Source organism: Meles meles, chromosome 11, assembly GCF_922984935.1.
Source record: "Meles meles chromosome 11, mMelMel3.1 paternal haplotype, whole genome shotgun sequence".
Lineage (NCBI taxonomy): Eukaryota > Metazoa > Chordata > Mammalia > Carnivora > Mustelidae > Meles > Meles meles.
This window is the reverse complement of record NC_060076.1, coordinates 1,562,316-1,589,479: the sequence shown is the minus strand read 5'-3', so window position 1 is coordinate 1,589,479 and position 27,164 is coordinate 1,562,316. Positions and strand designations below refer to the sequence as shown.

Here is a 27,164-nt window from a genome sequence, read left to right as displayed (position 1 = left end):
CTGGGCCATAGGCTGCTGGGCACCTGGATGAGACCTGGGGGAGGAGACTTGGACCTCCTGCCGGGGGTCTCTTCTCTCTCTGTCCTCCCAGGTGGGCTGCCAGGTGGGCTGAGCTGACCGACCTCCTCCAGGGAGGGGTAGAGGGCAACCTCTCTTGCCTCCCAGACGGTCCTGGCCCTGCTCTCTACGGAGGCCAACGTCATGCGGCCCACCGGCCTCCCACGGACAGGGAGGGCGTGTCCCTGACAGCCGCCCCCCGACAGCCTGGGACCTCGGCGCGCAGCGGGGTCTCAGTGAGTGTGGGAGGGATGGCGGGCATCGCGGGGAGCATCCCAGGAGGCGCCACAGGCCCCCAGGAGGGTGAGGGGACTCCAGTGTGGGGTAGGAGATGGAGTAAGGCAGAGGAGGGAGCGGAGAGAGACGGGGAGGGTTGGGGGCCTGGGCTTCCCCTGGCCTCTCCTCTTGGCTTCAGGTTCCTTTTTTTTTTTTTAAGATTTTATTTATTTTATTTAACAGACAGAGATCACAAGTAGGCAGAGAGGCAGGCAGAGAGAGAGAGAGGAGGAAGCAGGCTCCCCACTGAGCGGAGAACCAGACGAGAGCCTGAGCCGAAAGCAGAGGCTTTAACCCACTGAGCCACCCAGGTGCCTCAGTTTCATGTTCCTAACCGGTGACCTGGGTCTGCAGGCGTCCCTCCCGGGCAGCGTCCCTTGTAGCGCAACGTCCTCGTGCTGAGAAGGGCCCCAGACTTCCCCGCGCCTCCCCCAGGTCCCCGCAGGCTGAAGGAACCCGGGATCCCACCCTGTGCTCCAGGTCAGCCCGGAGGGACTGGGCTCTGGAAACTCCAGGCGGGGGCGGGGCAGCTGGGCCGAGAAGCCGCCCCCCAGGCCCGCTCCCTCCGTGCCTCCCGCGCACGCTCCTGCAACTGATTCGTGCCGTAGGTGCCTGGATCTCAATAATCAAAGAATAATCAATGGGTCTTTAATTTCCATACAATAACTGTCTTATTAAATCTAAATTTAATGTGCTTCTAGAATCCTTCATTTAAAGTGTTACTGCGCCCACCATCTGCTCCACGAAACAGACGCAGGGCGCACGTGACTCGGCGGCGCAGAAGCGGGGCTCTGGGACTTGCCCGAGCAGCTGCGGCTCCTGGGGCCCCCCCGCCCCCGCCCCATGAGGCCCGCCCGCCTGGGCCTCTGTCTCCGGGAGCGCAAACCCAGAACCAGACCGGGGGAGTCTGCCAGGAGATGGGGTGTCGTGGGCCTGGCATTCAAGGCCGCAGAAGACCCCCTCTCTCCAAGGCTGGGCACCCCATCTTTCTTCCTGCTGGGCCTCTGCCCTGACCTCCTTCAGTGCCCGCTCTGGGGCACCCCCACAGGAAGCCTTTCCTGGCCCTCAGCCGCTGCCCAGAGCGCCATGGACCCTGGAGACGCGCAGGGTGTCCAGCAAGCACGCCGGGGGCGCCTGTGGGCCCGCAGCCTCGGCAGGGAAACCTCCCGACAGCCCACCCTGGACACTGGACTCAGGGACACCGGGGCTTCTCCACACACCTGTGTGGCTAGGGGCCGACACCAGAACCTCTCTGGAAGGGGGACAAGATGGGGGACAGGCCTGGGGGGATGGAGCACCTTCCTTCCACAGTCTGTAGGGGCTGGGGTTCAGGGATGAACGCGGACATTGGGAACGGGTGGAGGTCATGTGGGGACATCCTGGGGGCTTGGGACGGGGAGTCTACTGGCTCCTTGATCCCTTCCCTTGGCCTGCTGGATGGCTGTCTTGCCCTCTACCCCTCCCCAGATCCCATCTGATGGGGGTGTGGGAACTGAGGCCCAGAGGAGCTGAGAGCTCGCCAAGGCCAAGGAGGGAGAAAGCAGCAGGGAGCCCTGTACACCACCAGCCCTGGGTGCTCCCAGGGGCCCCGCGTACCCGCCCTTCCAGCCACGGCTCCTCCGGCGTGAGTCCCTCCGCACAGGTGTGTCCTCAGAAAGTTCCAAGTCTGCAGAGCTGGCTTCCGCCTGGATCACAGCCTCCGTCCTCACGGTCCTCACGAAATCGAAATCGAAGCTCACTAATCAGATTGATTTCCATCCCAATGAGTCCTGCAGGCAGCCTGCGTTCCAGGACTGGCATGTTGAGCACAGACATATAATCAAACGGCAAAAAGCAGAGGGCACAGAGGGCCTCTCTGCCAATCGAATAAAAGCTAAATGGCCCGAGCTTTTAGGCCTAATCACTGATGTATTCCCACTTGGGGTGGGTCTACGGCAAAGCCCATCCGATCAAGGCCGGGCTTTTCCGAGCATTTTGGTATCAGGTCCTAATTTCCCTCCCAGACATGCCCGCCTTGCCGGTCCTGCTCTCTTAGCTGTGGGGGCCTGACGTTTCCCTTCCAGCCCAAGTCCAGGGCTCCCTGCAGGAGGGTCTCCCCACTCAGTCCTGAAGATGCTCTTGGGACCAGCACTGGGCAGTGCACATCCTCCTGGCATGTCCCCTGGGACTGGAGTCCCCATGAGGGCTGAAGCCAGGGCACAAGTCGGCCCTCCAACCTAGGCAAGCTCTGGGTCTGCACGGAGCCCCGGCCCGGGGAGGCCCTGAAAGGGGTGCGTGGGGTTGTAAAGCCGAGTGGCTGCCCAGGGCCTGTGTGGAGACAGAGGCCAGCACCCCTGCAGCCGGTCCTGAGTCTCGGGGGACCGTCTGCAGCCCCGCAGAGCCTCCAGGTGGTGAGTCCAGCTTTGCCCACCTCCCCTCCCCCCCTTCCCACCCCTTTCACCCCCGCTTCATGGGCAGGGAGAGAAGCCACCAGTCCAAGCCTGGAGCCCCTTCCTGAGGACTGCAGTCCCTCCTGGCCCAAAGGCCATCCCTCTCCGCCCCAAGCTCTGCACCCCAATCCCCCTCCCTATGACCCCCGATGCCCTGTCTGTGTGGCGGGAGCCTTGCGGAAGAGAATGCCGGGAGCACCTGCCCGTCTGCCCCAGGCATCAGCCCCCAGGACGACCCCCGCCTGCGGGGGGGGGGGGGGGCCCGGGGCGGGGCTGTCCCGTGGCCCTGCCCCTCCGCAGGCCTCCACTTCTGCAGGCGGAAGGGCACAGGGGAGAGGGTGGCCTCATGAGGGACCCGGGAGCCCTGTGGGCGGGGCCCACTGCAGAGACCCTGCGGTCCGGAGACTGAAGCCGCAGTCGGGGGATGGGCAGACGTGTGCCGGTCTCACAGCCCGTGGCCCTGAGCCGGACCTCAAATCGGAGGGTCTCTTCAGCCACATCACTGGCGCGTCGAGGACGGGGGGCCCGGAGAGGGGCCCGGCCGATGGATGAAGGGACGGGACCGTTGAACCACCAGGGTCCCAGCTGGCCGGGAGGCTGGGAGTGATCATTCTGGGATGGCTCGGGGTCCACGGGGCTGCGAATTCCCTCCGGGCAGGAAACGCTCTCCCAGCCCCAAGCTGCATCCAGGCCTCCGTGCGCCCAGGGGAAGGAGGGGCCTCAGGAAGCAGCTCAGGATGGAGATCCATCCCTCCGGGGCCCCTGGAGGTCATGTTCCCCACCGCTGCCACCGAGGCTGTCCCTGGGGGCTGCCCAGGGCCTGGACCTGAACACCCTTCCCCTAGGGGGGACTTCTGCCCTCCCCCCAAGTGCAGCCCCCGGCTGGGGGCCGTGACCTCTTCCTTCCGGGTGAGCTTCTGCCCCTGCCCCGCTGCAGAAGGGCTGGCCACGGGCCTGAGCAGGGTGAGGGCCACGCAGCTGGATGCCCCGAGGGGTGGCTTACAAGCGGGCGGGGCCCCCAGAACCTCCCATGCCAGGGAGAGCTGCTTCCTGAACGGGTGCCCAGTGCTGCTGGGGGAGCCCTTTGCCAGAACCTGCCCCGCCACAGGGAGGCAAGAGAGACACACATGGCTGGCTCCTGGCCAGGGTGGCTTCTGTCCTTACCTGATAGAGCCGGGCTACAGCCACACACCAGCCCTCCCCTCCGGGAAGCGGGGAGCCCAGCCAGGAGCCGGCCGCCCCAGGCCATGCAGGCAGCCTGGGGCACGGGCTCCATCCCAGCCTGGCTGGCCCCGGTCAAGGCCTTGGTCTCCCCAGCCTGTGATGTCCAGCCCTGGAGAAGCTGCCTTCCTCTCCGGGGAAATCGGGGCCTCCACACGTCCCCACCCCTTGAGGCAACACCATCCATCTCCCAGCTCCGCAGTCTGTCTGGAGCAGTTAGTCAATTATGGATCCCCTGGGGGCTGGGAGCAGCTTCTGCTCAGTGAGACCTACCTCGCTGGTGTGGGTTGTGTTTGTGGGAGGGGTGGGGGGGAACCCGAGGAGCGCCCCCCCCCCGGCGCCAGCGCTTCCTGGGCCAGAATGTTGCCCACGGTGGCGCCTCTGCCCGCCCCGCACCCTCTCTCTGCAGGCCCAGTCCCTGCCAGGGGGCCCAGGAAGCTCTGGGTGGGGACCTGGGATCACAGCAGCCTTCACAGCCCTGGCCCACCCGGACGGCCTCCGGTGGACGGATGGAGGCCCCTCGAGGCGGGTCATAGGGCCAGAGCAACAGCCCGGGACCAGAGGTCGCTTCCAGCCCGCCCTTAGGGCTGCCTTTCCGCTGAGGCTACCCGGGGTGCCCCGACCTGCACCTTACCCAGGGCCCAGCCCTGGCCCTCACCCCTGGCCACAGACACTCTCGGGGAGCCCAAGCAGCAGCAGGCAGGGGGAATGGCGTCGCACCCCCGACCAGGCACACAGGCGGCCAGACCTCTGTAAAGCTCAGTCGTCTCCTGCCCCCTGTGGGCTCGTCCCCTGTGTGTGCGGCAGCCACAGTGTCTCCAAGCCGGGGGCCTCTCAGCCCCCGCCCCTCCCTCCCAGCCCAGGGCCCTGATCTACCGCCCCCAGGCCACCGTTCCCCTTTCTGTCCCAACAGAGATCCCCCGGGTCCCTACACAAGTGTCTGTGTCCACTTCCCGGCAGACCCTCTTGCCCAGCCCTCCTGGGCCACCTGATAGAGCGGACGTGACGCAGAGCTGAGACTGACCCGCCCCAAGCCTCCTGGGCTGCAGTGGAGGCCACTGCCTGCACGGCCCTGGGTGCTCGGGGCAGGCCCGCAGTCCCCCTCCAGGGACAGACGGGGCCCACCCAGTGGGGTTGTGAAGAACACGGCAATCAAAGCTCGTCAATGACGAGTGGGAGCTCCCAGCCCCCTGCCCCCCTCCTCCCTGCTCTCCCCCTGCACCGCCCCCTGCACCGGCCAGGCCCTCACCCTGACCGCCGCACAGCTTGGACCAGCAGGCCTTCCTTCCGCAGGTCAGGGTCGCCCCCACCCCAGGGGCTCTGATCCTTTATGCTGGGGACAAAGGACTCCCCGGGCAGAGCCTCTGGTCCTGCTGAGCCGCACCCTCCTCCCAGGAGGGACAAAGGGCTGAGCAGAGGGGCTGAGCTGACGCCGCAGTCTCTGCCCAGACTGTGAGGGCAGGGAGGCCGGCTGAAGGGCAGGGGCGGCAGCGGGGGGATGGCCGACAGATGCCCGGCCACTCCTCCCAAAACACCAGGAGGCCCCATGTCACAGGTCCCAGCAGAACTGGGTTCCAAGCCCAGACCCTCCTCGTACTCCTGTCCCGCGTGGGCCTCAGCTGGCCCTAGGCCGCCGGATCGGGCGTTTGGAGGTCCGTGGGCGTCCCGTGGCCCAGAGGCGGGTGTCTCTACCAGCCCAGGGAGGTGACGGGGGAGTCCACCCAGTCCAGCAGCTTGGAGGCGTGGGTGGGAAGGGGCTGGCACAGGCCTGAGATGACAGTGGTCAGCTGGGCTGGGGACACGCACACCCAGCTCCCCAGCCGTGAGGGCCAGGCTCCTTGGGCATTCCTGGGGAGAGAGTGTGATGTGCTGGCCGTGGATACAGGGGACCCCATTCTGGGGACGTCACCATGAAGCACCCTGTCCCTGGGACAAGCTCGCTAGACAAGGGAGCACATAGACCCACGGTCTAGCTCCGCCAGAGACCAGCGGTGCAGCGGAGAAGGAAGGCAGGAGCCCACCTCGCAGGCGTCCGGGGTGGGAAGCACACGCAAAAACGTCCTTGCGACGTGGCAGAGAAACCAAGGAGGCAGGGAGTGGCCCGGCCTGGATCTGAGGACCCCAGTCCAGAGCTGGCCTGGTGGGGACCCGGTGGGCACCGGGGGCTCAGGGTCAGGCCAGGAGACCGGCCGTTCATCTGCAATTCCCCCTCTGTCCATATGGGGGCAGACCTGGCCCAGGAGGAGGCGGCGGGGGACCGGAAGCAGGTAGCCTCACACCTGGCGGGGGCAGGCAGGTGAGCCAGGTGAGGCGGCTCTCCGGGTTGCAGACAATACAAAGAAAAGGGGCCCCTCCCAGGCCAGCCCAAGGCCCTGCCCGGGCACGCGACCCCCCCTCCCCGCATCCTGCCCACCCAGCCCCCGTCCATGGAAGATACGTCCCTGGGGGAAGGGAGGCCAGTGCCTGTTGGGCAGCAAACCTGGGCAGCCCCTGCCCCCACCCGGTGAGCCTGGCTCCTGGGGGTGTCCCGAGTCACCGGGCCACCCTGCCCAACAGCCGGCTTCCTCCTTGGCTCCGCAATGTCTCCCCCAGTCCCACTGACGGAGCAAAGCGCAAGCCACTTGGGTTTGAACTGACTTTATTATTCTGTAAATGTGAATTTTACAAAGCGCTTTACAAGTAACGATCACATCCTTCTGTTTGCAAGGACTTCCACGTCCTGCTCGGGCTCGGCGCGCCGCGGAAGCCCTGGGTTTCCTGGCGGCCGGCGGACGTCTCTGCAGGCTGTGACTAGTGCGGCAGCAAAGGCAACAGACAGGGTTGACTCTGCGGAGTAGCGGGGCGGGGGCGGGGGCCGGGCGGCAGGAGGGAGCACGCACCTGCGGGAAGGGGGGGCGCGGACGGGGTGGGGTGGTTCTAGGAAAACAAACCTGCTCCACGGCACAAGGAACAGTGATTTCGTTTATTTATTGTTTAACAGTCGTGAGTTACAGCAGGACTTAACCCCTCCCAGACTGGACAGGAACCGTGTCTCTGTAAAAAGGCTCTTTTTCCCAAACGCTCCGTCCAGAGGATGAACGGTCTGTTTGCACCCAGTGCCATCCAATGTTCAAGTCAAAAATATTTATACATTTTATACTTAGTTCTTTTTTTGTCTGCTAAAAATAGTATTGCAAGTTTTGGCTTCTTTTGACATAAAAATTACAATCATGTGCAAAACGCTAACAACGAAGGAGTTGATCGGAATTCAAGCAGGTTGTCCAATCCGAATGCTTTAGATTCTGCGTAATTTTCCTTTGCATGTTTTTTTTTTTCCAAAGAAACAAAACAAACAAACAAACAAACAAAACCCAAAACCTTTTGGCGCGTTAGAAACATCTTGTACCAAAGCCCTAATGCTCTCCGGCCGGCGGCAGGTGACGCTCGGAGCGGCCCGGCTGGCAGAAGGACACACTCACGCACCAGCAACATTGTGAAACAGCAGCTCCAGACTCCCAGCTCTGTGTTTAGGATTTACTGCTGGCAAAGGCAAACAGAGGTTTTCTCACAGTTTTCAGGTGGCTAATGGGCCATCGGCCTTCCACTGGCATCAAGATACATCCATAAAAATAACCCGAGAGGGGGAGCTAAGCAGTAAGTGGCCAGGGGTGGCACAGGGCTGCCTCTAGAACCTTCCGCCCTTCAAGGGGAAGTCAGGGCCGGGCACCCCAGAGTCCCCGTCCCCCCCAACCCAGCTCCCATCCCCTGCCCCCCTCCCAGCTCCAAACACAACCGCCCCAGAACCAGACGCCACGGACCAGACCGCAGCCGGGGGCGGGGGGCTCCCAGGACCGTCTCTCCCCGCGGCCACGCATCCACAGCCACAGCCACAGTCGGGGGCAAGGCAAGACGCCTGACTCCAACGCGAAGTTAAGCGCCACAGAGAGCTCTAGGTGACACGGCACAGAACACGAGACGGAATTCAAGCACCGAGGCGCGCCGGCCGGACGGCCCCGCCAGCTCACGGCATCCTGTCCCCTCTCCCCGTCCCCACTTCTGGACCTTTTGCACTCCGTCCCACTGCCTCCTGCGGCACAGCCCGTCCGCCAGGGAGGGCGGGCGAGGGTGGGGGCCCAGCCGGCCGCCCGCCACGTCCGCCCCGACGGGGTCCAGTCCCTTCTCTCCTCTCAGAAAGGCGCGGGTCTAACTCAGCTCTGCATTAGTCTACATAGTGTATGTGTATTGCTAATAGTCAAGCTGGGGGTCAGGTGCAGACACGTCATAAATACTGAGTGGCTTGTCTCTCGCTCTACGGGGTCTGGGTGAGTCGGGATCACGCTCACAGGACAGGAATTAGTCGTCTTGTAAACAGAGGAGGGGGAGGGTCCGGTTTTAACTGGTTTTCCTTGGGAAAAATGATCAGAAGATGCTAAGGCACTCTGGAAGGCCCCTCCGAGCCCAGGCCCGCCGCTGCCCGCCCCGCGGAACATTCTGGACGCGGAGGGAGCGCCCCGGCAGATACAATCATCAGCCACGCCCGTCCGCAAACGCTCCGGACCCGCGTCCGCCGCGGGACACATTAGTGCAAAACGCTCGGCCTGGCCCGCCCGGGGCGCAGGGGGAGCTCAGGACCCATTCACATTGAAGTACTGAAGTTCCACACATCGCTCCTGCCTTCCCTACCCAGAACAAGAAACGGACGGCGGTTACACACGATTAAGGGACCGAGGTCGCGGGACATTGTGCTGGCCTGAACAGCGGTCAGGCCTTCTCTGTGTGGGCGCCGCCACCGTCACCGGGACACGGGCACCCCTTCGTGTCCTGGCCTCAGGTTGGGGGCCGCTCCCACTCTGGAGTTGGGGGGGCAGGGACAGCGAGCACGAGAGCCCTTCTGCTGATGGCCAGGACAGGCCAGCCGCCTGTCTCCCCAGGGTCCTCAGGGATGGTCAAATTAAAGTGCACATCAGGGTCGGGAATGGAAGCTGCAGGGGGGGATGGGGGCCAAGCCTCCCCATCCTCCCCTCCACACCCCCAGCGGCCGCCTGAGGATGCCGGGGGCTGGGCCTCTCAGTTCCAGGAGGGCTAGGTCCTGAGTGGCCTTGGGGCCCCAGGCCCATGCAGCTCCAGCCCCAGCTGGGCCCAGGTCACGGGAGAAAGAGATGGAGACAGTGTGGCTCACCTCTGGGCCAGGAGGTTGGCTCGGATCCCCAGCAGGAGTGCGGCCCCTTTCGGACCCAGACCGCCCCCCGCCCCCACCGCTGCTCTCGGGCACAGGGGCTGAGACAAGCTCCCAGGGGCCTGCCCGAGGTACCCCCACTCCCTCCTGGGAGCCCTCAGATCTTTCTGGAAGGCAGGCCCATGTGTGCCTTGGCTGGAGGAGGCCTGGAGGCTCCACGCCCAGCCTGGGCGTCCCGGAAGCCTCTCCACGCAGGACCGCGGTCAGAGGGCCCCCGAGCACACGGAGCCGCAGCCCCGCAGGGCAGGCCCGCAGCTGGGGGAGGTTCAGGTTTGTGGGTCACAGGGAGGCTGAGCACAGGGACTGCCGGCGGCTGTGCACCTGGTCGGGGGAGGCAGCGTGCGGGGGGTGGGGGGGCAACAGACCCCTTCATCTGGGAATGGAAGGGCGTCTGGTCTCGCGGGCGGTTGGTGGTGCGGGGAGGGGGGGCGCTGGGACTCAGGAGGAAGCCTCCCGACCACTAGCTGCGTGCGCACAACCCGCGCCTTGCTCACCGAAGACCGGCACCCCAACTTGCAAGTGAGCCTTCCAGCCTCACCCACCCCCGGCTCGTCTCAGGCCCCTCCTCACTGCGCCCCCGCCCCGGATCGTCCACCCTGCTGCTGCCCGGCTCCTACCGCCCCCTGCCCCCGCCCCCGCCCGAGCCCAGGGTCTGCAGCAGGATCAGGGACACGCTCAGGCCCAGCCCGGCCACGGGGACTCCAGCCCCTCCGTCACACACCCCCGCTGGGCCCCGGGACCTGGGCCAGGGCAGGGAGGGGTGCGGTCCACAGGTGACCCAGACCCAGGCATAGAGGGTTGAGGGCAGGGGCACCAAATCGTCCCTAATTTTTTGCTGATTTGGGTCTGAAAGTTTTCAAACCATACATGAACTAGGTCCGATTTAAGACAAAAACAAACAAACAAACAAATGTAATCCCAACATGGCCGAGGGCGGCGCGGCTACACCACAGGACAGCGGGCAGCCGGGCAGAGCCGGCGGGCACTTGGGGCAGCGGCCGCACCCGTGGGGCCCAGGGGTACCAGAGGCCGTGGAGCTGAGGGGCCCGGGAGGGCCCCCCGGGCGCAGGGCGGGAGGACGGAGGTGCACGGAACTCTCCTCCTCCCTGCTGTGCTCACACCGCTGCCCCCGCACACGCTCAAACACACGCACACACGCGCTCGCGCGCCCCACGCACGCGGCCGGCCCGGCAGGCCTGACCCCCGAGTCTCAGGAAGAAGGGAAAAGGAGGAGTTTGGCCCCTGGGGGCCCAGCCCTGGCCCCTGGCCCCAAAGGGCGGGTGGGGTCCCCCGAGTGAGCAGCGAGGGTCGGGAGACAGGCCCAGGCCACAGGCCCCCGATCCGGCTCCCGGGCACCGGGGGCCGCAGGCTCTCGCCCCTCCCGGAGCGGGGTCAGGGGCCCGTGGCCTGGAGACAAACCTCGCAGGTATCAAAGGAGCCCTGGGACCTTCCTCGCAACTAGGTCACCAGCGGACTAACCCTTTACAGTATAACGAATGCATTTGTTTCCTTCATAAACTTTAAATACAAGCAGGATAAAAATCACATTTTTCTCAGGCAACAGTAGCAGTTCCGTAGTAAGTGGCTTGATCACATGTTTGTATTAGTAACGCATGCAAGCAGCTTTAGTACTGGCCGCCAGCCTCCCGGCGGCCCCTCTACAAGGTCCCCGCGAACGCCGCCTCCGGTCTCCGGGGCGCGGCGGGCGTCTGCGGCCGGCTGGAGCTCGCACCCGCCTGCTCGAAGGGCTGCGGGGGGCTCGGGGCCGCGGCGGGCGGCGGCTCGGGCGCGGCCACCTCCTGGATGACCGAGCCAGCCCCATCCGCCTCCTCGGCCGCGTCGAAGCCGGGGTTGGCGGCGGCGCTCAGGTCGACGTTCACGGCGTCAGTCCTCAGAGCCACGATGGTGGCCGCGTCCCCGCGCCGCTCCGCGTAGATGCGCTGCTCGAAGACCTGCGCCGCCGCAGGTGGGAAGTCAGGGTCGAGGGGCATGCCGGCCGCCGAGGAGCCCATGACCGTGCGGTACATCTCCACGCCCTCGGGCAGCATAGACTTGATCTTGGGCAGCCAGCGCTTACGGACCCGGCGGGCGTTGGTGCACATGTCCGCCGCGATGACGTTCATCTCGCTCTCCTTGAAGCTGGGCGCGAAGTTCTGACAGTACACTGCGGACACGGGGCGGGGAGGGGCGCGGTCAGCCACCCGGGGTCGGGGCGCTCGTGTGCTGCCGCCGTCCTCCTGTGCCAGCGGGGAAGGGGGCCTCCACCCTGCTGACCGCTGGCCCCGGGGCCCATCCTGGCCTCAGCTGGCAGACCCGTGGTCACCCTTCTCACCACTCGATCCTGGAGGCCCTGCCCTGTTCCCTCAGGCCGGAATGTCCAGGGGAAGAGGGCCAGTCAGCGTCAGAGCACAAGACCGTGGGCCCTCCCTGAGCACCGGTTGGCTGTGTGGCCTTGAGCAGGTCCCTGGCATCTCTGGGCCTCACCTTCCTGCTCTGTCCCACCCGGCCTGGGTCCCAGGGCCTGCTGAGACGAGCCTGCTCAGTGACCTTGCTCTGGCCAGAAGGGCAACCGGGGCAGGGCCACAAGGGAGGTGGTCCTCCCACCTCCCATTGTGAGGCTCAGGCCTCTTGGGGCCTCAGAGAGGCTCTTCCTCGCAGGCTGGATGAGGAGGGTGGTGGGAGCCGGTCCACACCTGTCCTGCACCCAGGCCCCACCAGGAGGAAGTGGCAGCCGGGGCCATATCCGCACTCCGCCGTTACGAAGAGTCCCCTGCCCCGGGAGCCCCAGGACCCAGCTCTGCAAGCAGCCTGGGGGCCGGACGCAGGTCCCTGGGGCGAACCCCTCACGCCAGCATCGCCGCACACCCCCCGTTCCCGGAGCCCAGCGGCCGCCAGCTTTGGGACGGTCATGACCGATCACAAAGGGCCCTCTCTGCTCTGGAACAAAACCGGTCTCACGAGACACGTGTTCCAAGCAGGGAAGTGAGACAGCGCTTTGCGTGCTGACGGCCGCGGGAGGGCCAGGGTGGCCCGAGCAGGGCGGCCGCGGCTCCTGGGGCCGGGGGGCTGGGACGGGGCAGCAGCGAGCTGCGGGGACGGACCCGGCTCCACGACACCCCGCCCCCGCGCCCAGGAGCGGGAGGCAGAAGCCGGCGAGCAGATGGCAAAGGCTCAAAATAACCTCGAAATGTAAATAAGGGGTTTTGTTCAAAAAGGAAAATTAGATCTATTTCACATATTAAAATAGTTCCGCGCGCAGCTGAATGCATCACGCTTGGAAACCCACCAAGAACGTTAACACCTCGAGACCTGGCTCCCGCGAGCTGCTCTTTTCTCCCCTCCGCCCCCAAGCCCCGCAGGGCCGGCGCAGCGCCCAGGAGAAGCCACCTCCCGCAGCCGTGGCCCCCCAGCCCCCCAGGGCGCCCGGGGCACTCACGTTTCACGGCATTCAGGACCCGGCTGTCCAGGGGCTTGCGGCTGGGGTCGCTGGTGGAGGAGCGGATACCGGTGCCGCAGCTGTTGGCCAGGGTGTTCCTGGGGCGGGGAGGGCAGTGAGGCCGCCGGCCGGGGGGGCCTGCCCTCCCGGCCTCCCTCTGCACTGCTACTGACTTCCGGGGGTCGGGGTGACCCTAACCCCACCACTCTCCGAGAGACGGGAGGGAAGCAAAGCCCCTCGGGGCCGGGCTCCTCTGACCCACTCACGAAGCGTGGCTCTTCTTTTACGGGGAGGGGGCGTCCAGGCCAGCCAGGCCCCCTCCGATGGGCGTGTGCCCTCGCACATCCCCGATCCGCGGTGGGACAGCAGCACGGCGGGGGGCCGTGGACCCAAGGCCAAGAGGCCCGAACGGCCTCCGCGCCCGCCCGGGACCCACCTGTCGAAGAAGGTGGCGAGCAGCCGCCGCAGCAGGACTTTGTGCTTCACGCCCGCACACAGGTGGCAGTTCATGAGCTGTCCGCGCGTGATGTAGACCCCGGAGCCTGCGACCGCCAGACAGAGGCTGTGACCCACGACCCACGACCCACACCTTCCCGGGGCCGCGGGGGCCAGAGCAGGTGCGCCCGGGGCCGGGGGCTGCTGGGAAGCAGGGGGCGGCGCCGGGCCACCCCAACTCCAGCAGCAGCGCTCCCCCTGGGGCCTGGGACCCCACAGGCTGGGGACATCGCTCCAGGCATCCCTCACTGTGCCGAGGCCCTGTCACCTGCAGGAGTGCCCTCAGTCACAGGCCCGAGCGCTGTGCCCAGGTCGCCCTTCCGGCCTCGAGGGCATCCCCTGCTCTGCCTCCTCGCCTCTCCGTCCCTTCCCCAAAACCAAAGCCCCTCAGGCCGTGGGGGAAGGTGGGATCCGGGAGGTCAGCCAGCCCAGCACATGCGGGGGGAGGGTGCAGCTCGCCACAGGCAGGGGTGCGCTCAGCGAGCTGACACGGCGCTGTTCATCCGACAGAGCCTGGCAAGCCCTGGGCGCCCAGCAGGGCCCGGCAGCGGCGAGGCCAGAGCCCGGCGAGGCCAGAGCCTGCCGAGAGCATGGGGCGGCCTCTGTCAGACCAGACTCTGCTCGCGGGGAAAGGAGCGGACGCACGTGTCGCTCAGTGTCCCCAACTCTGGAGAAGACGACACCAAGGGCACGTGCGTGGGGGCCTCAGGACACCCACCGTCCCCATCAGGCCTTCCCTGGGGACCCGCCATCACATCCCGCACTGAACCTTGGGAGGAAAGGCAAGGGCGGGGCAGGGTGGAAGGAAGGTACGCGGACATGCGGACGTGCTCTACCCCGGGGGGCCCTGGATGGAGACCCCATCGGGGCGTTGGGTCTGTGCTGTCTGACCGAGCGTCTATGAAGGCCCCGGTCAGGCCGTCTCCCGTCTGCAGAGGCTCAAGGCCGACAGCAGAGCGGTCATCTGGGCCACACAGGCTGGGCGCTCCCTCGTTGAAGGGACTCCGTAAGGGGCTGGGGTCCCGGGGGGCCCGCCCCCCTGATGTCTAGCTGTGGGTCGGGCCAGGGAAGGAGGCCGGCCCTTGCCCGCCCCAACCCCACACCCTGGCAGACAGGTGTGCCCCACCCCCTCTGCCCTGCTCTACTGCTGCCCCCTGGCACTGTGGCTCCCAACAGAGGGGACGGTCAGGTAGAGCCCCACAGTGCTGCCCCGGGTACAGCGGTCAGGAGGAGCAAACAGGACTGGGGGAACCCAGAGGCTCCCAGTGGGTGCACAACAGCACCGCGGAGGAGGGACGGTGCCCGTGGGTCCTGGCCAGCCTGTCTGGGGCTCCCCCGGTGACCACGGGAGGACACTCCCAGAAAATGGCTCCTCCTCCCCCAGCACGGGTGACTGTTCCCCGCGAACAGCCTTCGATCTGCTAGGAGCAGCGAGGCCCCACGCGGCCCCACGCGGGGAGGAGGGTTCTTGCCGACAAAGGCACTCGGCCCCAACGGGTGCCGTCTGTTTCCATCAAACTCCGTTTCCGGCGCTGAGCTGCGTCCGGCGGGGACACTGTGGGGGCTGGGGGAGGGGCCAGCGTGCGAATGCGATCTGGTTTTCTCTGCCATCTCAATTAAAACACAATCGTGATTGCAGGCCCCGCCAGTCAGCCGTGCGGCCGGCCCAGGGGATTCAATTAAAATGCTAAATTAATTCAATTGAATAACTCCTCTTAATGACACATTCTTCTAAAAGGAAATTAGCGGAAATTTAAGATGTTCTATCTTCTGTTTTTTGACTGATTGGTGATGAGTACATTGTTCACAGCTCGGAGGAGAAAGGAGGAGGGCGCATTTCCATACAACAGACGGGGGGTGGGGGGGACCCTTCACCTGCCACCAGCTCCAGCTTCTCGCCGGGGTCCCCTTCCGAGTACAGCTTGGGGTGGCAGCGGTAGCCGATCTGGCTGATGAGGCTGGCGGGCAGGGCCACAAGGTCACGGCGGATGAGGACGCAGGAGCGGCTCTCCAGGGGCACGGGCTCCGGCTTCTCTTGCACTGTGGACACAGACCCGATCTGGTTAGGGGCGCGCTCGGGCTGCGCCAGGACATGGACGGAGCTGGACAACGCCCTTCCCTCCTGCCCAGACCCGGTCAGACCCACTCTATGCCCGCCCTCCATTCTCTCTCCCTGCCCACCTGGTCCTGACCCCGGCGGGGAGGACAAGAGGGAGTGAGCGAACGGAGGAAGGCAGGGGAGGGCTGTTACCCCCAGACCTGGAAACGAGCTGGGAGGGCCTGGGAGGCTCCTGCAAGGTGTCCCCCAGGCAGAGGCCTACAGACAAGGCAGGAACAAGTGGCCAGTATGAGGGAGCCAGACCCGTGGTCTGACCAGGGAGAACGGCCCCTCTGCAGGATGGAGTGCGGGCCGGGAGCAGCCCCGATGGGGCGGGGGACAGGGAAGCAGGAGGGCAGCAGGCTGTGGGCATGGAGGTGGCCGCCGCCCGCCCCCACCCCCAGGCCTGGTCTGGCCGTGGGAACCTGCTCTCCATCAGGCAGGCCCAGGGCAGGTGCACCCAGCCACCACTGAGGCTGGGCCAGTCTGTCCCCTCAGCTGTCCCCTCTGCACTGTGACCCACTGCCCCTTAGGGGCAGTGGGTTCGAGGAAGAATCAGCACCTGTGGGCACTGAGGGCAGGAGGGGCCAGGCTGGGCCAGGCGCCTGGGGAAGCCGCATGGGGGGTTGCTGCGAAGGGGCTTTGGGAGGGAGGATGGCAAGGAAGGGTTCCGGGCAGGCCCTCCCCACCCCCAGGCCTCCAGACCCTGGTGCGGCCTCAAGCTCCCGGAGGGGAGTGGCGAGGACCACTCAGCCGCTGGGGACTGGCATCCTGGACATGGCGGGCAGGCCTCTGCGGAGAGGGCAGGCGGCTGAGACCAGAGCGGAGGGGGGCCTGCAGCTCCAGCCGGTCCAGCACGGACCGGGACATGGGTCAGAGGGTGCTGGGCCGCTCTGGGGGCCAGGCACACCTCCCAGCAGGTGTGTGCGTGGCACCGGGTGGGATGGAGCCGCCCAGAGCACCAGAGACTCTTCTAAACCCGGAGCGTCCGGGGGCTCAGGGAGCACAGGGAAAACAACCCGGATATTTTAAAACATAATTAGCCGCCCCCGTCCCCCCATGGCCTGCTGTGACTCCACACGCAGACGCAGCACAGCACGGCCGGCCCGCCGCGCGTACATGCAGGACGCTCACCGGCAGAAACCCCGCCGTCCACCGCGCGTCCTGCCGTGTCTCTCTGCACAGCAGAAGTTGTCTGCACCCGGCACGCCTGCCCCCAGCCCCCAGCCCCCAGCCCGGCTCCCGAGAGCAGAGAGCGGCATATCCAGAACATCCAAAAGAGCCTCTTCTATTTCTGCTCTGCTGAGCGCCGGATACCGCGCCGGCTAAAAATACCGAGCCCGAGCGGTGGCTCATCTGGAGAGGTGCTCTGGAGTCCGTCCCCGCCCCTTCCCTGGCCCCAGATCTCCCGCCGCAGCAGCCCACAGCTGAGCGGAGCGGAGCGGGCGGCTTCCGACCAGGTTCTGGCGGACCCGGGGGAGCGTGCAGGGGGAGGGGGGCGCAGGGGGCCCAGGGCACGGAGGCGGGGGCCATGAGGGCACAGGGGAGCAGGGGGGTCCCTAGGGCATCCCCACGGCCTTCAGGCGGGCATTCCGGCAGGCGTGCTGGGTGGGCTGTGGGAAGGGACACAGCAGCCCACGGGCCGCCCCGCAGATCACATCGAGGCACCCGACCCCCTTCCCCATCCATGGCCTTGTTTTTAACCGGCTTCAGGACTGAGGGCTCCAAATATTTTGGCACCGTGGAATGTGGAGAAGCACATGAAAGAGCGATTAGCTATTTGTACCGAGAGGGGAGTAGTCGCTCAGTGCGGGGAACGTGATTCACCGTCAACGGGGCCTGCACGGAAAATCTGGAGCAGCAGCTGGTCTGGGCCGAAGGGGACAGCGACCAAGGACAGGCAAACAGTGCCCCTTAGACCACTGGACAGAGAGAGCTGTGACTAGACACAAGGATGGACCCTGGGGGGAACTCTGGGCACCGAGAAGGGCCCCAAGTGCTCCCAGACTCGGGGACGCCGCAGAGTCCAGCCGAGGAAGGACGGGGCCTCAAGGACCTGGCGCTGAAGGAGAGGAGTCCAGCAGAGGCCAGATCCCGCCAGACTCCGCCGCCGTGTGGGCCCGAGAGGGCTCAGACCCGCGGGGACGGACCGCAGGAGGGGAGATCCGTGTGGAACGGGGCAGAGTTCGGGTTGGGAAGATGCAGAGTCCTTGAGACGGACGAGGGGACAGTACCAGAGCCGCGAGGGCGCGCACGGGCCCTGGACGGCGCACCGGCCACCAGCGGGACGGGAAACCCCGTGCGTACGTGCTGGTGCAACAGAACCACTCTCCTGAGAGATGAACAGTGACTGTGGGGACCTGGGCCCTCACCCTGCAAGTCATACGGTGACGTCCGTCAGCTCAACCTCGGTACAACGGGGTGGGGGGCCGGCAGAGGGCAGAGCGGGCGAGGCGGGCCTGGAGGGACCCCGGCAGGCTCCCCCCGTCCTCTCCGGCACCTCCTCTCCCTCCCGTGGCTCCCTGACTGGGCGTGTAGAGAACGTGCCGGGCCGCTCCCCACCACCCGGATCCCCCAGCCTGCAGGACGCCAGCGCGCCACGGGGCCCCAGGGGCCGGCTCTGTTCCTGTCCCCAGGTGCACCCAGGACGGCATGGGGAGCCCCCACCACGGCCAGCAGCCGCCTGCAGAGGATGGAGCGCCACCGAGGCTGGGCGGGCAGGTGGGGGGACAGAGAAGGGGACTGCCACCCTACGAGAGCATACGCTGTTTGTTAAAGTGCCAGGGAAGGAGAGGGACCCCATCCGTGACTCTATGGGAAAACACAACTTAGAACCCAATGAAAGAAAAACGCCGAATCACACCGTCCACTTCTCACGACTGCAGTGACTGTAACCAAGCCTGCGAGGTTCATGAGGGCAAGCGAGGGACACCCCCGTCCACGGGCCCGGGTCAGACCCACACAAACACACTCGGCTCACTTGTGACAAAGGGTCACTCACCACGGCAGGGGAAGGACAGCTGCTCCGACGCGGGGTGCCCTGGAACGGGTGGTGTGTGGGCAAATGGCAAAAGGAATCCACAAAATGACCCTCGATCTAAACCTCACACCTCGCCCGACAGAGAGTAAAAACGGGTCATGGACCTAACGTACAACACAAAAGCGTGACCCTTTTGGAAGAAAATCTCTGTGATCTTGGGTTCAGCTAAAAGCTCAGACACAACCCACAAAAGAATCGATGGGTTAAAACCGACCAGATGAGGACGAAAACCTCCCGTGTGGGAACGAGGTACAGACAAGCCTGCCCCCAGGCCAGAAGGAGCGGTCCGCAGACCACACATGACCCAGGACTTGCCCCGAAAATCCAGCGCGAACTCTCAAACTCGACAGCAAGAAGACGGATGGTTTGGTTTTTAAAATGGGCAAAAGATCTGAACAGACACTCGGCCAGAGATGACCCAGATGGCCAATTAGCACATGAAAAGATGCTCCACGTCATCAGCTGTGGAAAAGCGGCACATAAACCACACAGAGACCCCAATTCACGCGTACGGAGCACCTCGCAAACCCCAGGCGTACCGGGCGGCGGGAGGGAGCAGCTGGGCACCGGCCCCGGCGGGCGGGCGCACTCGCGGGGACACAGGCGCACAGCTTCCCGGGAGTCGGCAGTCCCACCTGAGGCACTCACCCGGGAGAAACGAGACACGGAGACAGTCCACACAGGCCCCCAACGAGGGGGCTCACCGCGCTCCGCTCACCAGCACGCCAGGCTGGAGACAGCCTGGGCCCCGCGGCGGCAGGCGGACACGGCCGAGCGCCCGCAGAGCGGGTCACCACCACACAGACGTCGGGAAGACAGCGGCACCATGCAGGGGAGCCTCAAACTCGCCAGTGGGACAGAAGGGGACGATCTCCCACGGTCACACACCTGGTGTGTGGGACAGGGTCCCGAACACAGGACTCTGGGGAGAGAGAACTGGGCGGTGACTACAGGGACAGCGTGGGGCCGGGGGACCGACGGCAGCCGTGTGGAGGGCGACGCAGTTGCTCTGCACAGTGAACACACGCCCGCCCCGCCCTGTCCCCGCTCGGCCCCAGGCGGCCTCCCCGCTCGGCACCTACCAGACCCGCAGCTCTGAAAGGGCCCCCGAGACCGGCAGCCCCAGGACACGACCACCTCAGCACCCCGGAACAGGGCTGGTGGCGGTTCCCCAAGGTGCACCTGGGCCTGGGGGCTGGGGGTCATCCGGGACGGTGTTCCTCCACGTGGGGAAGCCACGTCCCCCACCGACAGCAAGATCACCCCGTCTTGTGGACGCTCAAGGGCAAGGACACAGGGCGTCTCAGAACCGACGCGCCGGGCACAGGCAAGTCCGGCCGGGAAGGCCCAGGAGAAACACACACAGCTGGGAATGTGCGGCCGGGAGTGGGGAGGACGTGTGCGCAGACGCTGCTGCCCAGGGCCCCAGGGCCCCGGGGCACAGACAGAGAGGGACACGGCAGGCCTCTGGGTCCCCTGCTCGCGAAGGCACAGACAGGGGCAGCCACAGGGGGACGCAGCACTGAGACGGCTCCGCCCGGACAGCACCCGGTGCCGCCCAGAGCCGCGTCCTCCGCCGCAGCCCCCGCCCCTCTGTTTCCAGCTCCAAACGCCCAAAACGTCCTCTGGGCAGCTCCCCGTCCAGCTCAAACCTGCCGCAGCCGCTGCCTGGGCCCAGACTCCACAAGCCCTGCTAGTCTTGTGTCCAGCACCTGGGTCTGGCCCTGGGAGACCCCATGAAGTCCCGAACGGAGCCCCAGCAAAGCCAGGGGCATCTGTCACTGTGCATTTGACCATCTCCTCCTGCCTCCACCCCTGGGTCTGCTCCCAGGGCTCGTCCAGCACCGGCCTCGAGATGCAAGTCGCCTCTCCATCCCCTGTTCCCTGCACACGACCGGACAGGTCACGGCCCAGGACACCAGGAGACAGTGGTCACCATGAAAACCCAGGAGGGCTCTGTGCCCGGGGAACGTGTTTAGGTACAATGCGCGTGCACGCGCTGCACAAAGACGAGACGCCAGGCCTCTGGGAGACAGCGGGAGGCGGACGGTCAGCTGGGAGAACGGCCTTCCCCAGTGTGGTCTCCGTTCACGATGATGGACGTACACTAGCTATGCCAAAAAAAAAGGTGTTTATTTGATTTGACTTTTTAAAAGACTTTATTTATTTGACATAGAGAGACAACAGGGAACACAAGCAGGGGGAGTGGGAGAGGGAGAAGCAGGCTTCTACTGAGCAGGGAGCCCAATGTGGGACTCGATCCCAGGACCCTGGGATCATGGCCTGAGCTGAAGGCAGATGCTTAACGGCAGAGCCCCCAGGCGCCCCCAAAATAAATGTGCTTAGGTGTGCCTGAGTGGCTCAGTGGGTTAAAGCCTCTGCCTTTGGCTCAGGTCATGATCTCAGGGTCCTGGGATCGAGCCCTGCATTGGGCTCTCTGTTCAGCAGAAGCCTGCTCTACCCCCCCTCCTGCCTCTCTGCTTACTTGTGATCTCTGTCAAATAAATAAATAAATGTGTTTGACTTGTAAGGTTCCCCAGAGATGCCCGCCCGGCCATGGAGTGTCCCTCCAACACGATCAACTCCAGAAGCTGCATAAAAGTTGCTTAACTTTCAGGGCCAGGCCCCCTGAGCTGAGCAGTCCACGGCCGTGGGGGCCAGGCAGCAGGGGCGTGGGGCCTGGAGCATGCAGACTCGAGGTGCCCCAGCCCGGGGGACCTCCTGGCTTTCCTTCAACTTCCTTCCACCACAAAGCAGCTCACGTGGAGGCCAGATTCAGAAAAATGACCACCAAGAACTAAGAAAAAGTTAAATCAAGAACGTGGTGTCCACATACAAGATAAACAGACATCGGATCTTGGGGTCCGCCAGGAGGAAGTACTCTGGGGACCGCAGGCCTTCAGCCGATACCCAGAACTGGTCACGGCGCCGGCATCCTGCCAGTTCCAGCGGAGACCCGAGGGCCCGGCAGACCGTCTCTGGAGCAGCCCCGGTGGGGGCTCCTGGATCTTCTCACACACGGTCCGGCGTTCAGTAAGAAATAACCAGGAACACGGGAAAATGAGTAATAAAACCCCAATTTACAAAAAGACACGAGATCAGACCCCCTGGGGATCCGTCCCGGACAAGAGCTCCGCACACACCAGGGAGTGTGGGGACGTGACGGAGAACTTCACTGGAAAACCAGAATCAGACCCTGGACACGGGAATCGGTGCTGGAGATGGAACAGAGCAGGTGACGAGATTTTCACCCTGGAAGACAATCCAGATTGAAGCAGAGAAGGGGAAGGGAAGTAGGAGAGTCCCAAGAAAGAGTCAAAGTGGGGGAGAGGACGACCCCGTGTCCCGGGAGCCCAGGAAGCAGGCAGTGTGCACGGGAGGCCATCGTGGCTGAGAGGCGCCAGCGAAGAGGGAGAGGGAAGAGAGGGAAAGAGCCCCGGGACACTGTGCGGGGAAGCGTCAGCACACTTGGGACACGGCCAGGAAGGGCTGGGGGCCCTGAAAACGTCCCCAGAATGAAGACAGAGCCCGGTCAGGAGGCCTTGCGGGTCCCTGAAGGAGAAGCGTCCGTCGGGATGGACGTGAAACCCTAACCTGGAGCAGCGCACGAACTTACAACAAGAGAAGAAAAGGGAAAGAAACAGAATCAGGCTGACTGACCAGAAAGCGGGAACACAGGAACACGGGGCATCAGCGGGACAGACGGGAAGCAGCGAGATGGGAGAGGAGACCCGAAGTTGTCAGTGATTACACGAAATGTAACCGGACCGGGCTAAAAAGGACTAGAAACGGCAAGTCCGCGAAGCCCGTGGAACAGAAGGACAAGGAAAGGCTGGAAGCCACACGCGGACCCGCGGCATCCGCCCCCACAGCTCACACCAGCCGGAGAGCGCGCTGACCCTCCCCGCCGGCTGTTGGAGGATGTGCCGGAGCGGCAGGACGGCCACTTCAACGGGAGAGGACAGCAACCGCGACAGAGTGTGCAGGGCGCGCCCGGCCGGGATGGTTTACCAGGCTGCACGACTCCTCGTGCTCTTCTCGGGTATGGCCGGTGCGCGGGCACGGACAGCCGACGGACGCCCGAGCACAGAGCCGCTCTGAACACCCTCTGGCCGGGGGCAAAGAGGTGACCAGAAAGCCCGGCACATGTCCGGGAGCCGAGCGCCGCACCCCGGCCGCCCGCCCTGTGGTCAGCTCAGGGACACGGGGACGCGGTCTGCGCCATCGACAAGGGAAAGGCACTACCCAGAAGGCGGCCGCACGGACCAGGGAGCGCACGGCCCTCGGCGCACACGGTGGAGAGTCGGAGGAGCCGATTGTCTCCACGGCTGCCTTGGGCACTGGGGAGTCAACAGGCGGCGCAACCCGGAAAGTGGAAGGAAACTGAAGTGAAACATACATAAAGGTGTAAAATAGAGAAACAAATTCCCAGAATCTTTCTTCAGAGAAAGAAAAGGAGAAAGGGCAGAAATCAACAGGGTTCAGGACGCGGGGCAGGAGCCTGCCGGACAGGGCTCGGCGAAGTTCCAACATAAAGAGGCCGTCGGGGCTGCACGTGCGTCGGCTGCGCTCAGGACGCGGCCCCTGCCCGGCTCTGACCAGAGCGGGCGACCCCCCCCATTCACCAGCAGCCGGACGCAGGCCCTGCACTTGCCCTCTCTGTCCGCCCAGTACGCCTGACCCCCCTTCCAGAGTCGGATCCCGGGCAGCGCCGCATGCCCCCCAGCAGTCACCCAAAACGGGGAAAAAAACAAAGAAATCAGGAAGCCAGATCGCGAGCTTCAACTGCAACGAGGCTGAACGGATTCCAGGAGCACGAGGTTCTGGTTCTGTCTTGTTCGGATATCCGAGAGGGCTCCGTCCATAGCTCGGAGAAGTAGCAGAGGAGAAGAGGGGAACCACGGGACCGTTTCGGTACTTAGAGACGAAGCTTTGGTTAAAATTTAACACAAAAAAAGAAGAAAAAACACTTCATCTACAAAAAGAACGTCCTTCCTCTCCCAACGCTCACGCCAAGCACCTGGAGCAAAGACCCCCCTTGAAGTCGAACCATGGCAGGCTGCTCCCGCGTTTGGAGAGGCGGCGGCCGAGCGGGAAGCCCTGGCCAGTCCAGCCGGGCAGAGAGGAAGACGCACGGTCAGGAGCAGCAGCAGAACCCCCGGGGCGGGCCGACGCCAGGGCTGCACACGCAGAGTCCGGAAGAATCCGCAGGCGAGCGGTCAGAACACGTAAGTGAGCTCCGGCCAGATTTTTTTCTTAAATAATAAACCCCGTTTGCTCCTGTAACACTCGCAACAACCAGTGACAAGAAAGAAGAAACTTAAATACCATGTAGATTCAAACAAAAAATGAGTTTCTAGGAATTAATGTGACAACGGGCGGGCAGAGGCCACCACCACAGTCCCAAGAAAAGCCCGGAAAAGGCGTAAGTAAGTGGACGGAAACAGCGAGCACCGCAGGGACCTGGGCGCGCCCCAGGCCTGGCCGGAGGCGACGGCAAACCCCGGCAGACGCTGCTGTGGCGTCTGACAACGCGGTTCTAAAAGGCGTGTGTGTAAGAACGCAAAGAGGAGGCAGGCCCGGCCACTGTAAGGAAGAGAACCAGGGACAGGGGGACGCGCTGGGGCAGGGGAGGGCACGTCCCAGGTGGGCTCGCGGAGTGACGCCGTGGGAGGAGGTGGTCGCCCGCGGACCGCGGCTGACCCACTGGGGAGTCAGGTGGGGTGAGGGTCCGCGCTGGCCCCGTCGCAGCCCATTAAAGCCGCAATCCCGGACGTGCTGCAGACTCTAAAGCCTTCCCTGCGTCCGAGTCCCGGCTGGAGGAGGGGAACCCGCGCAAGGGGAGGCCAGGACGACCCGGGGCTGAACCGGATTTGGAGACCCTGGCCTGACCGCGTGTCTGAATCCAGGAATCCAGCTCCGAGGGCCGGGAGGGCGGCACGTGCCCCGTCCCCCTGAAAGGAAAGAGTCGATCCTGGAACATTCGCAGAGCGGGACAGAGTGAAACGTGCTGTAAACACCCTGTACACTAGTGGTCAGTGCAAGAGCGGAATGCGTGGGGACGCGGGGACCGCCGGTGAGCCAACCCCGGGCTGAGGAGCCAGACTGCGGCCGCGGCAGGAATCTCGGCGCGCGCTGAACCTGCGGGGCGGGGAGGGGGCCACGGTCTCGTCTTGCAAAGGGAAGAGCGTGGCTTCGCTGGCAGGGGTCACCTTCCCTGGCAGGGGTCACCCGTCACCACCGAGGAGCACACGCCATCGGGAGGGACCCTCGTGGCCTCCGCGGAGCTCCACCGACACGCACGACCCGAGCCCAGTCATGAGGCAAGACCCGCCAAACCCAAACAGGGGCTGAGCCGCGCTCCAAGAGAGGCCAGTGTCCCAAGGGACAAGGGGCGAGAAACTGTCCCAGACTACAGGGAGGACGGCAAACAGCCACCAACACGCGGCATGCTTCTGACCCGAGCCGGGATCCAAGAGGATCCAAGAGATCCAAGAGGAGCTGCAGGGGGCGGAGGGGGCCACGGGGACACCCCGTGGACCGTGGCTCGGAGGGGCCCTGCTCCACAGCCGGCGGGAGTGCGTGCTTCCATGGGACATTGTCCTTGTGTGTCACAAGCGCTCACCCAGGGGGCAGAAGGGTGTGACTCTGGCAACGTGCTCTCGGGAGGTCGGACACCCCACAGCCTCTCCGGCTGCAGACGAAGGGGCGGCGGAGCGAACCCGGCACCTTCCAGCCCACGAGCACGTCTGAGCAGAGGCGCCTATCAGGACGTTTCTGCGCATTTAAAATGACTTCAAATCTAAAGTTTGGCTTTTTTTTTTCAAGGAGCACAGAGGAACGTCACAATACCTCGCTGTGGAGAGAAAGGTCTTTCTTAAGACAAAACACAAAAACCGACTGATCAAAAGGAAAAGCGGATAAACCTCTCGTGTCCGAGAGGAAGGCAGAGGCCGGGCGGGGAGGTCTCCGGATGCACCCGGGACAGGCAGAGTGAGGACAGGCAGCTCCCCCCACGAGAGGGGACGCTCCCGGCGCAGGCCACCACGCAGGCCGCTACTGAGTCCCGCTCGGTGCCACCACGAGGGGCCTGGAACCACGAGCCGCGGGTGCCCCACACGGCGACCTGCGCCAAGTCCCAGATCCACCGACAATGAGCAGACACGGGACCAACCTGGAAAGGTGGCCCCAAGGAGGAGGAAAACCGGTGAAGAAATGACGCAGGACGGCACGAGGGGCGGAGGCTTGAGCCCAGCGACAGAACCCGACCGCGATGCCGCCATCGAGCCGAGAGGAGCCAAGGAGGAGAGCTGTGGGCAGCCGGACCAGGAGTGAAACGGCGCTGCCATGAAGACGGGTGCCCGCGGAGACACAGCACCTTCCTGCGGTTTCCCGGGAGGAAAGCCGGAGGCCGGCGCCCACCACGCGCGAGTGCGAGCCGGGGACGCCAGCACAGACCGTGCCCGGGGCAGGGGCGCCCCTGCACGTCCCGCGCCAGCGAGGCTGACTGACGGAGGCGCCTCTGAGACCGTCCGCGAGTTTCTGGAACTCATCGCTGGTCCGGCGTCAGCGCCGTGAGAAACGTCACGGGAAATTCTTCAAGCGGAAGAAAAACGGCACCAGACGAAACTCGTGTCCACACAAAATAAACATGTGGGTAAATACCCAACGGGTCTTCTCATGTTTTGAAAAAGATTGTCAGAGAAAGCACGGGCACGGGCAGGGGAGCGGCAGGCAGAGGGAGAAGCAGGCTCCCCGCCGAGCAGGGAGCCCGATGCGGGACTCGATCCCAGGACCCCGGGATCACGACCTGAGCCGAAGGCAGACGCTTCACGGACGGAGCCCCCGGGCGCCCTGAGAATGTGCTTTACAGAGACTCTGTCAGGGGACGAACCAACACGGAGTCCAGGAGGAAACGTCGGTGACTCACGCACGCAGCAGAGGCTTCCCCCAAATCCACGAGGAACGCACAACGGCCGCCAGGGCCCAGGGAGCCGAACAAGCAGGAAGAAGGGCCGAGGGTCGGGGCGCGGCGGCGGGTGGTACGAGGGTGTTGGACACAAGGGAGGAAGCCGACATCCGACATCCGGACACCACTGCGGCCCAGCAGCAGCGGCTTTAAAACACGGCGAGCCCAGCCTCGGCGCGAGCACGGCCCGTCTGGCTGCAGCGTGACCCACGAGAGCCGGGCAGCGTCCCCCAGTCAGACGCACGCCTGCCACACGACGGCCGCCTCACTGCGGGGGCCCACGCCGTGGGACGGGAGCCTCCAGCACGCGCCAGCGTGGGAGCACGAGCGTGCACACGGCCTCGCTCTCACTACTGGGAACTAGGAGCCACAGAAACGCCCCGTGACCAGTAAAGGAGCAGCCCGACCGCTGTGGCCACACGTTCACACGGCGCCCGGGACACCCACGCGGTCCGGCTCCCCCGGGCCATCCCCAGGACAACGCAGAGCAGCGGGGCAAGAGCCGGGGAAGCAGGGACCCCGGGGACCGGACGAGGGTGACGTGGGGAGGGGCTCTGGCGTGCAGAGGCCGTGACAAGACCACCCGCGGCGGTGAGACCGGAGAACCGAGCGGCAGGATGGACGTCAGTTACTCACGAATCATCACCCGTCACCTGCCATCTCTTTCTAAGCCGGGTCCAGACGTGGTCCCAGCCCAGCGCGGCGCACGCACTCCCGGCCCTGAGATCGAGTCGGAGGCTTCCCTCAAGACCGAGCCACCCAGGCGGCCCCGAACTTAGATTTTTTTTAAAACGGACTAGAAACTGAACCCAGAGAGTCGGCTGTCCCTGGCGGGCAGAGCGGCGCAGGGGGAGGCCGTTGCGTGGGAGCATGGGGAGCACGTGGCTGCACACCAGGCCAGCGGGGACGGGAGTGCGGCGGCAGGAGG

General features: G+C 64.9%; 1 protein-coding gene across 3 annotated transcripts in view; it reads right to left on the bottom strand.

Annotated features, from left to right (window-relative positions):
* Window positions 1-6,926: 6,926 nt before the first annotated feature.
* The window catches only part of NACC2 (NACC family member 2), a 64,121-nt gene continuing 43,883 nt past the window's right edge, over window positions 6,927-27,164 (bottom strand). For all 3 annotated transcript variants that reach the window (XM_046023856.1, XM_046023854.1, XM_046023855.1), the window contains 4 exons: window positions 15,005-15,169; window positions 13,071-13,176; window positions 12,635-12,732; window positions 6,927-11,362 (listed from right to left, as the gene is read on the bottom strand). In XM_046023856.1, coding sequence (XP_045879812.1) covers window positions 10,857-11,362; window positions 12,635-12,732; window positions 13,071-13,176; window positions 15,005-15,169 — 875 coding nt within the window. In that variant the 3' untranslated portion in view covers window positions 6,927-10,856. The remainder of the gene's footprint in view (window positions 11,363-12,634; window positions 12,733-13,070; window positions 13,177-15,004; window positions 15,170-27,164) is intronic.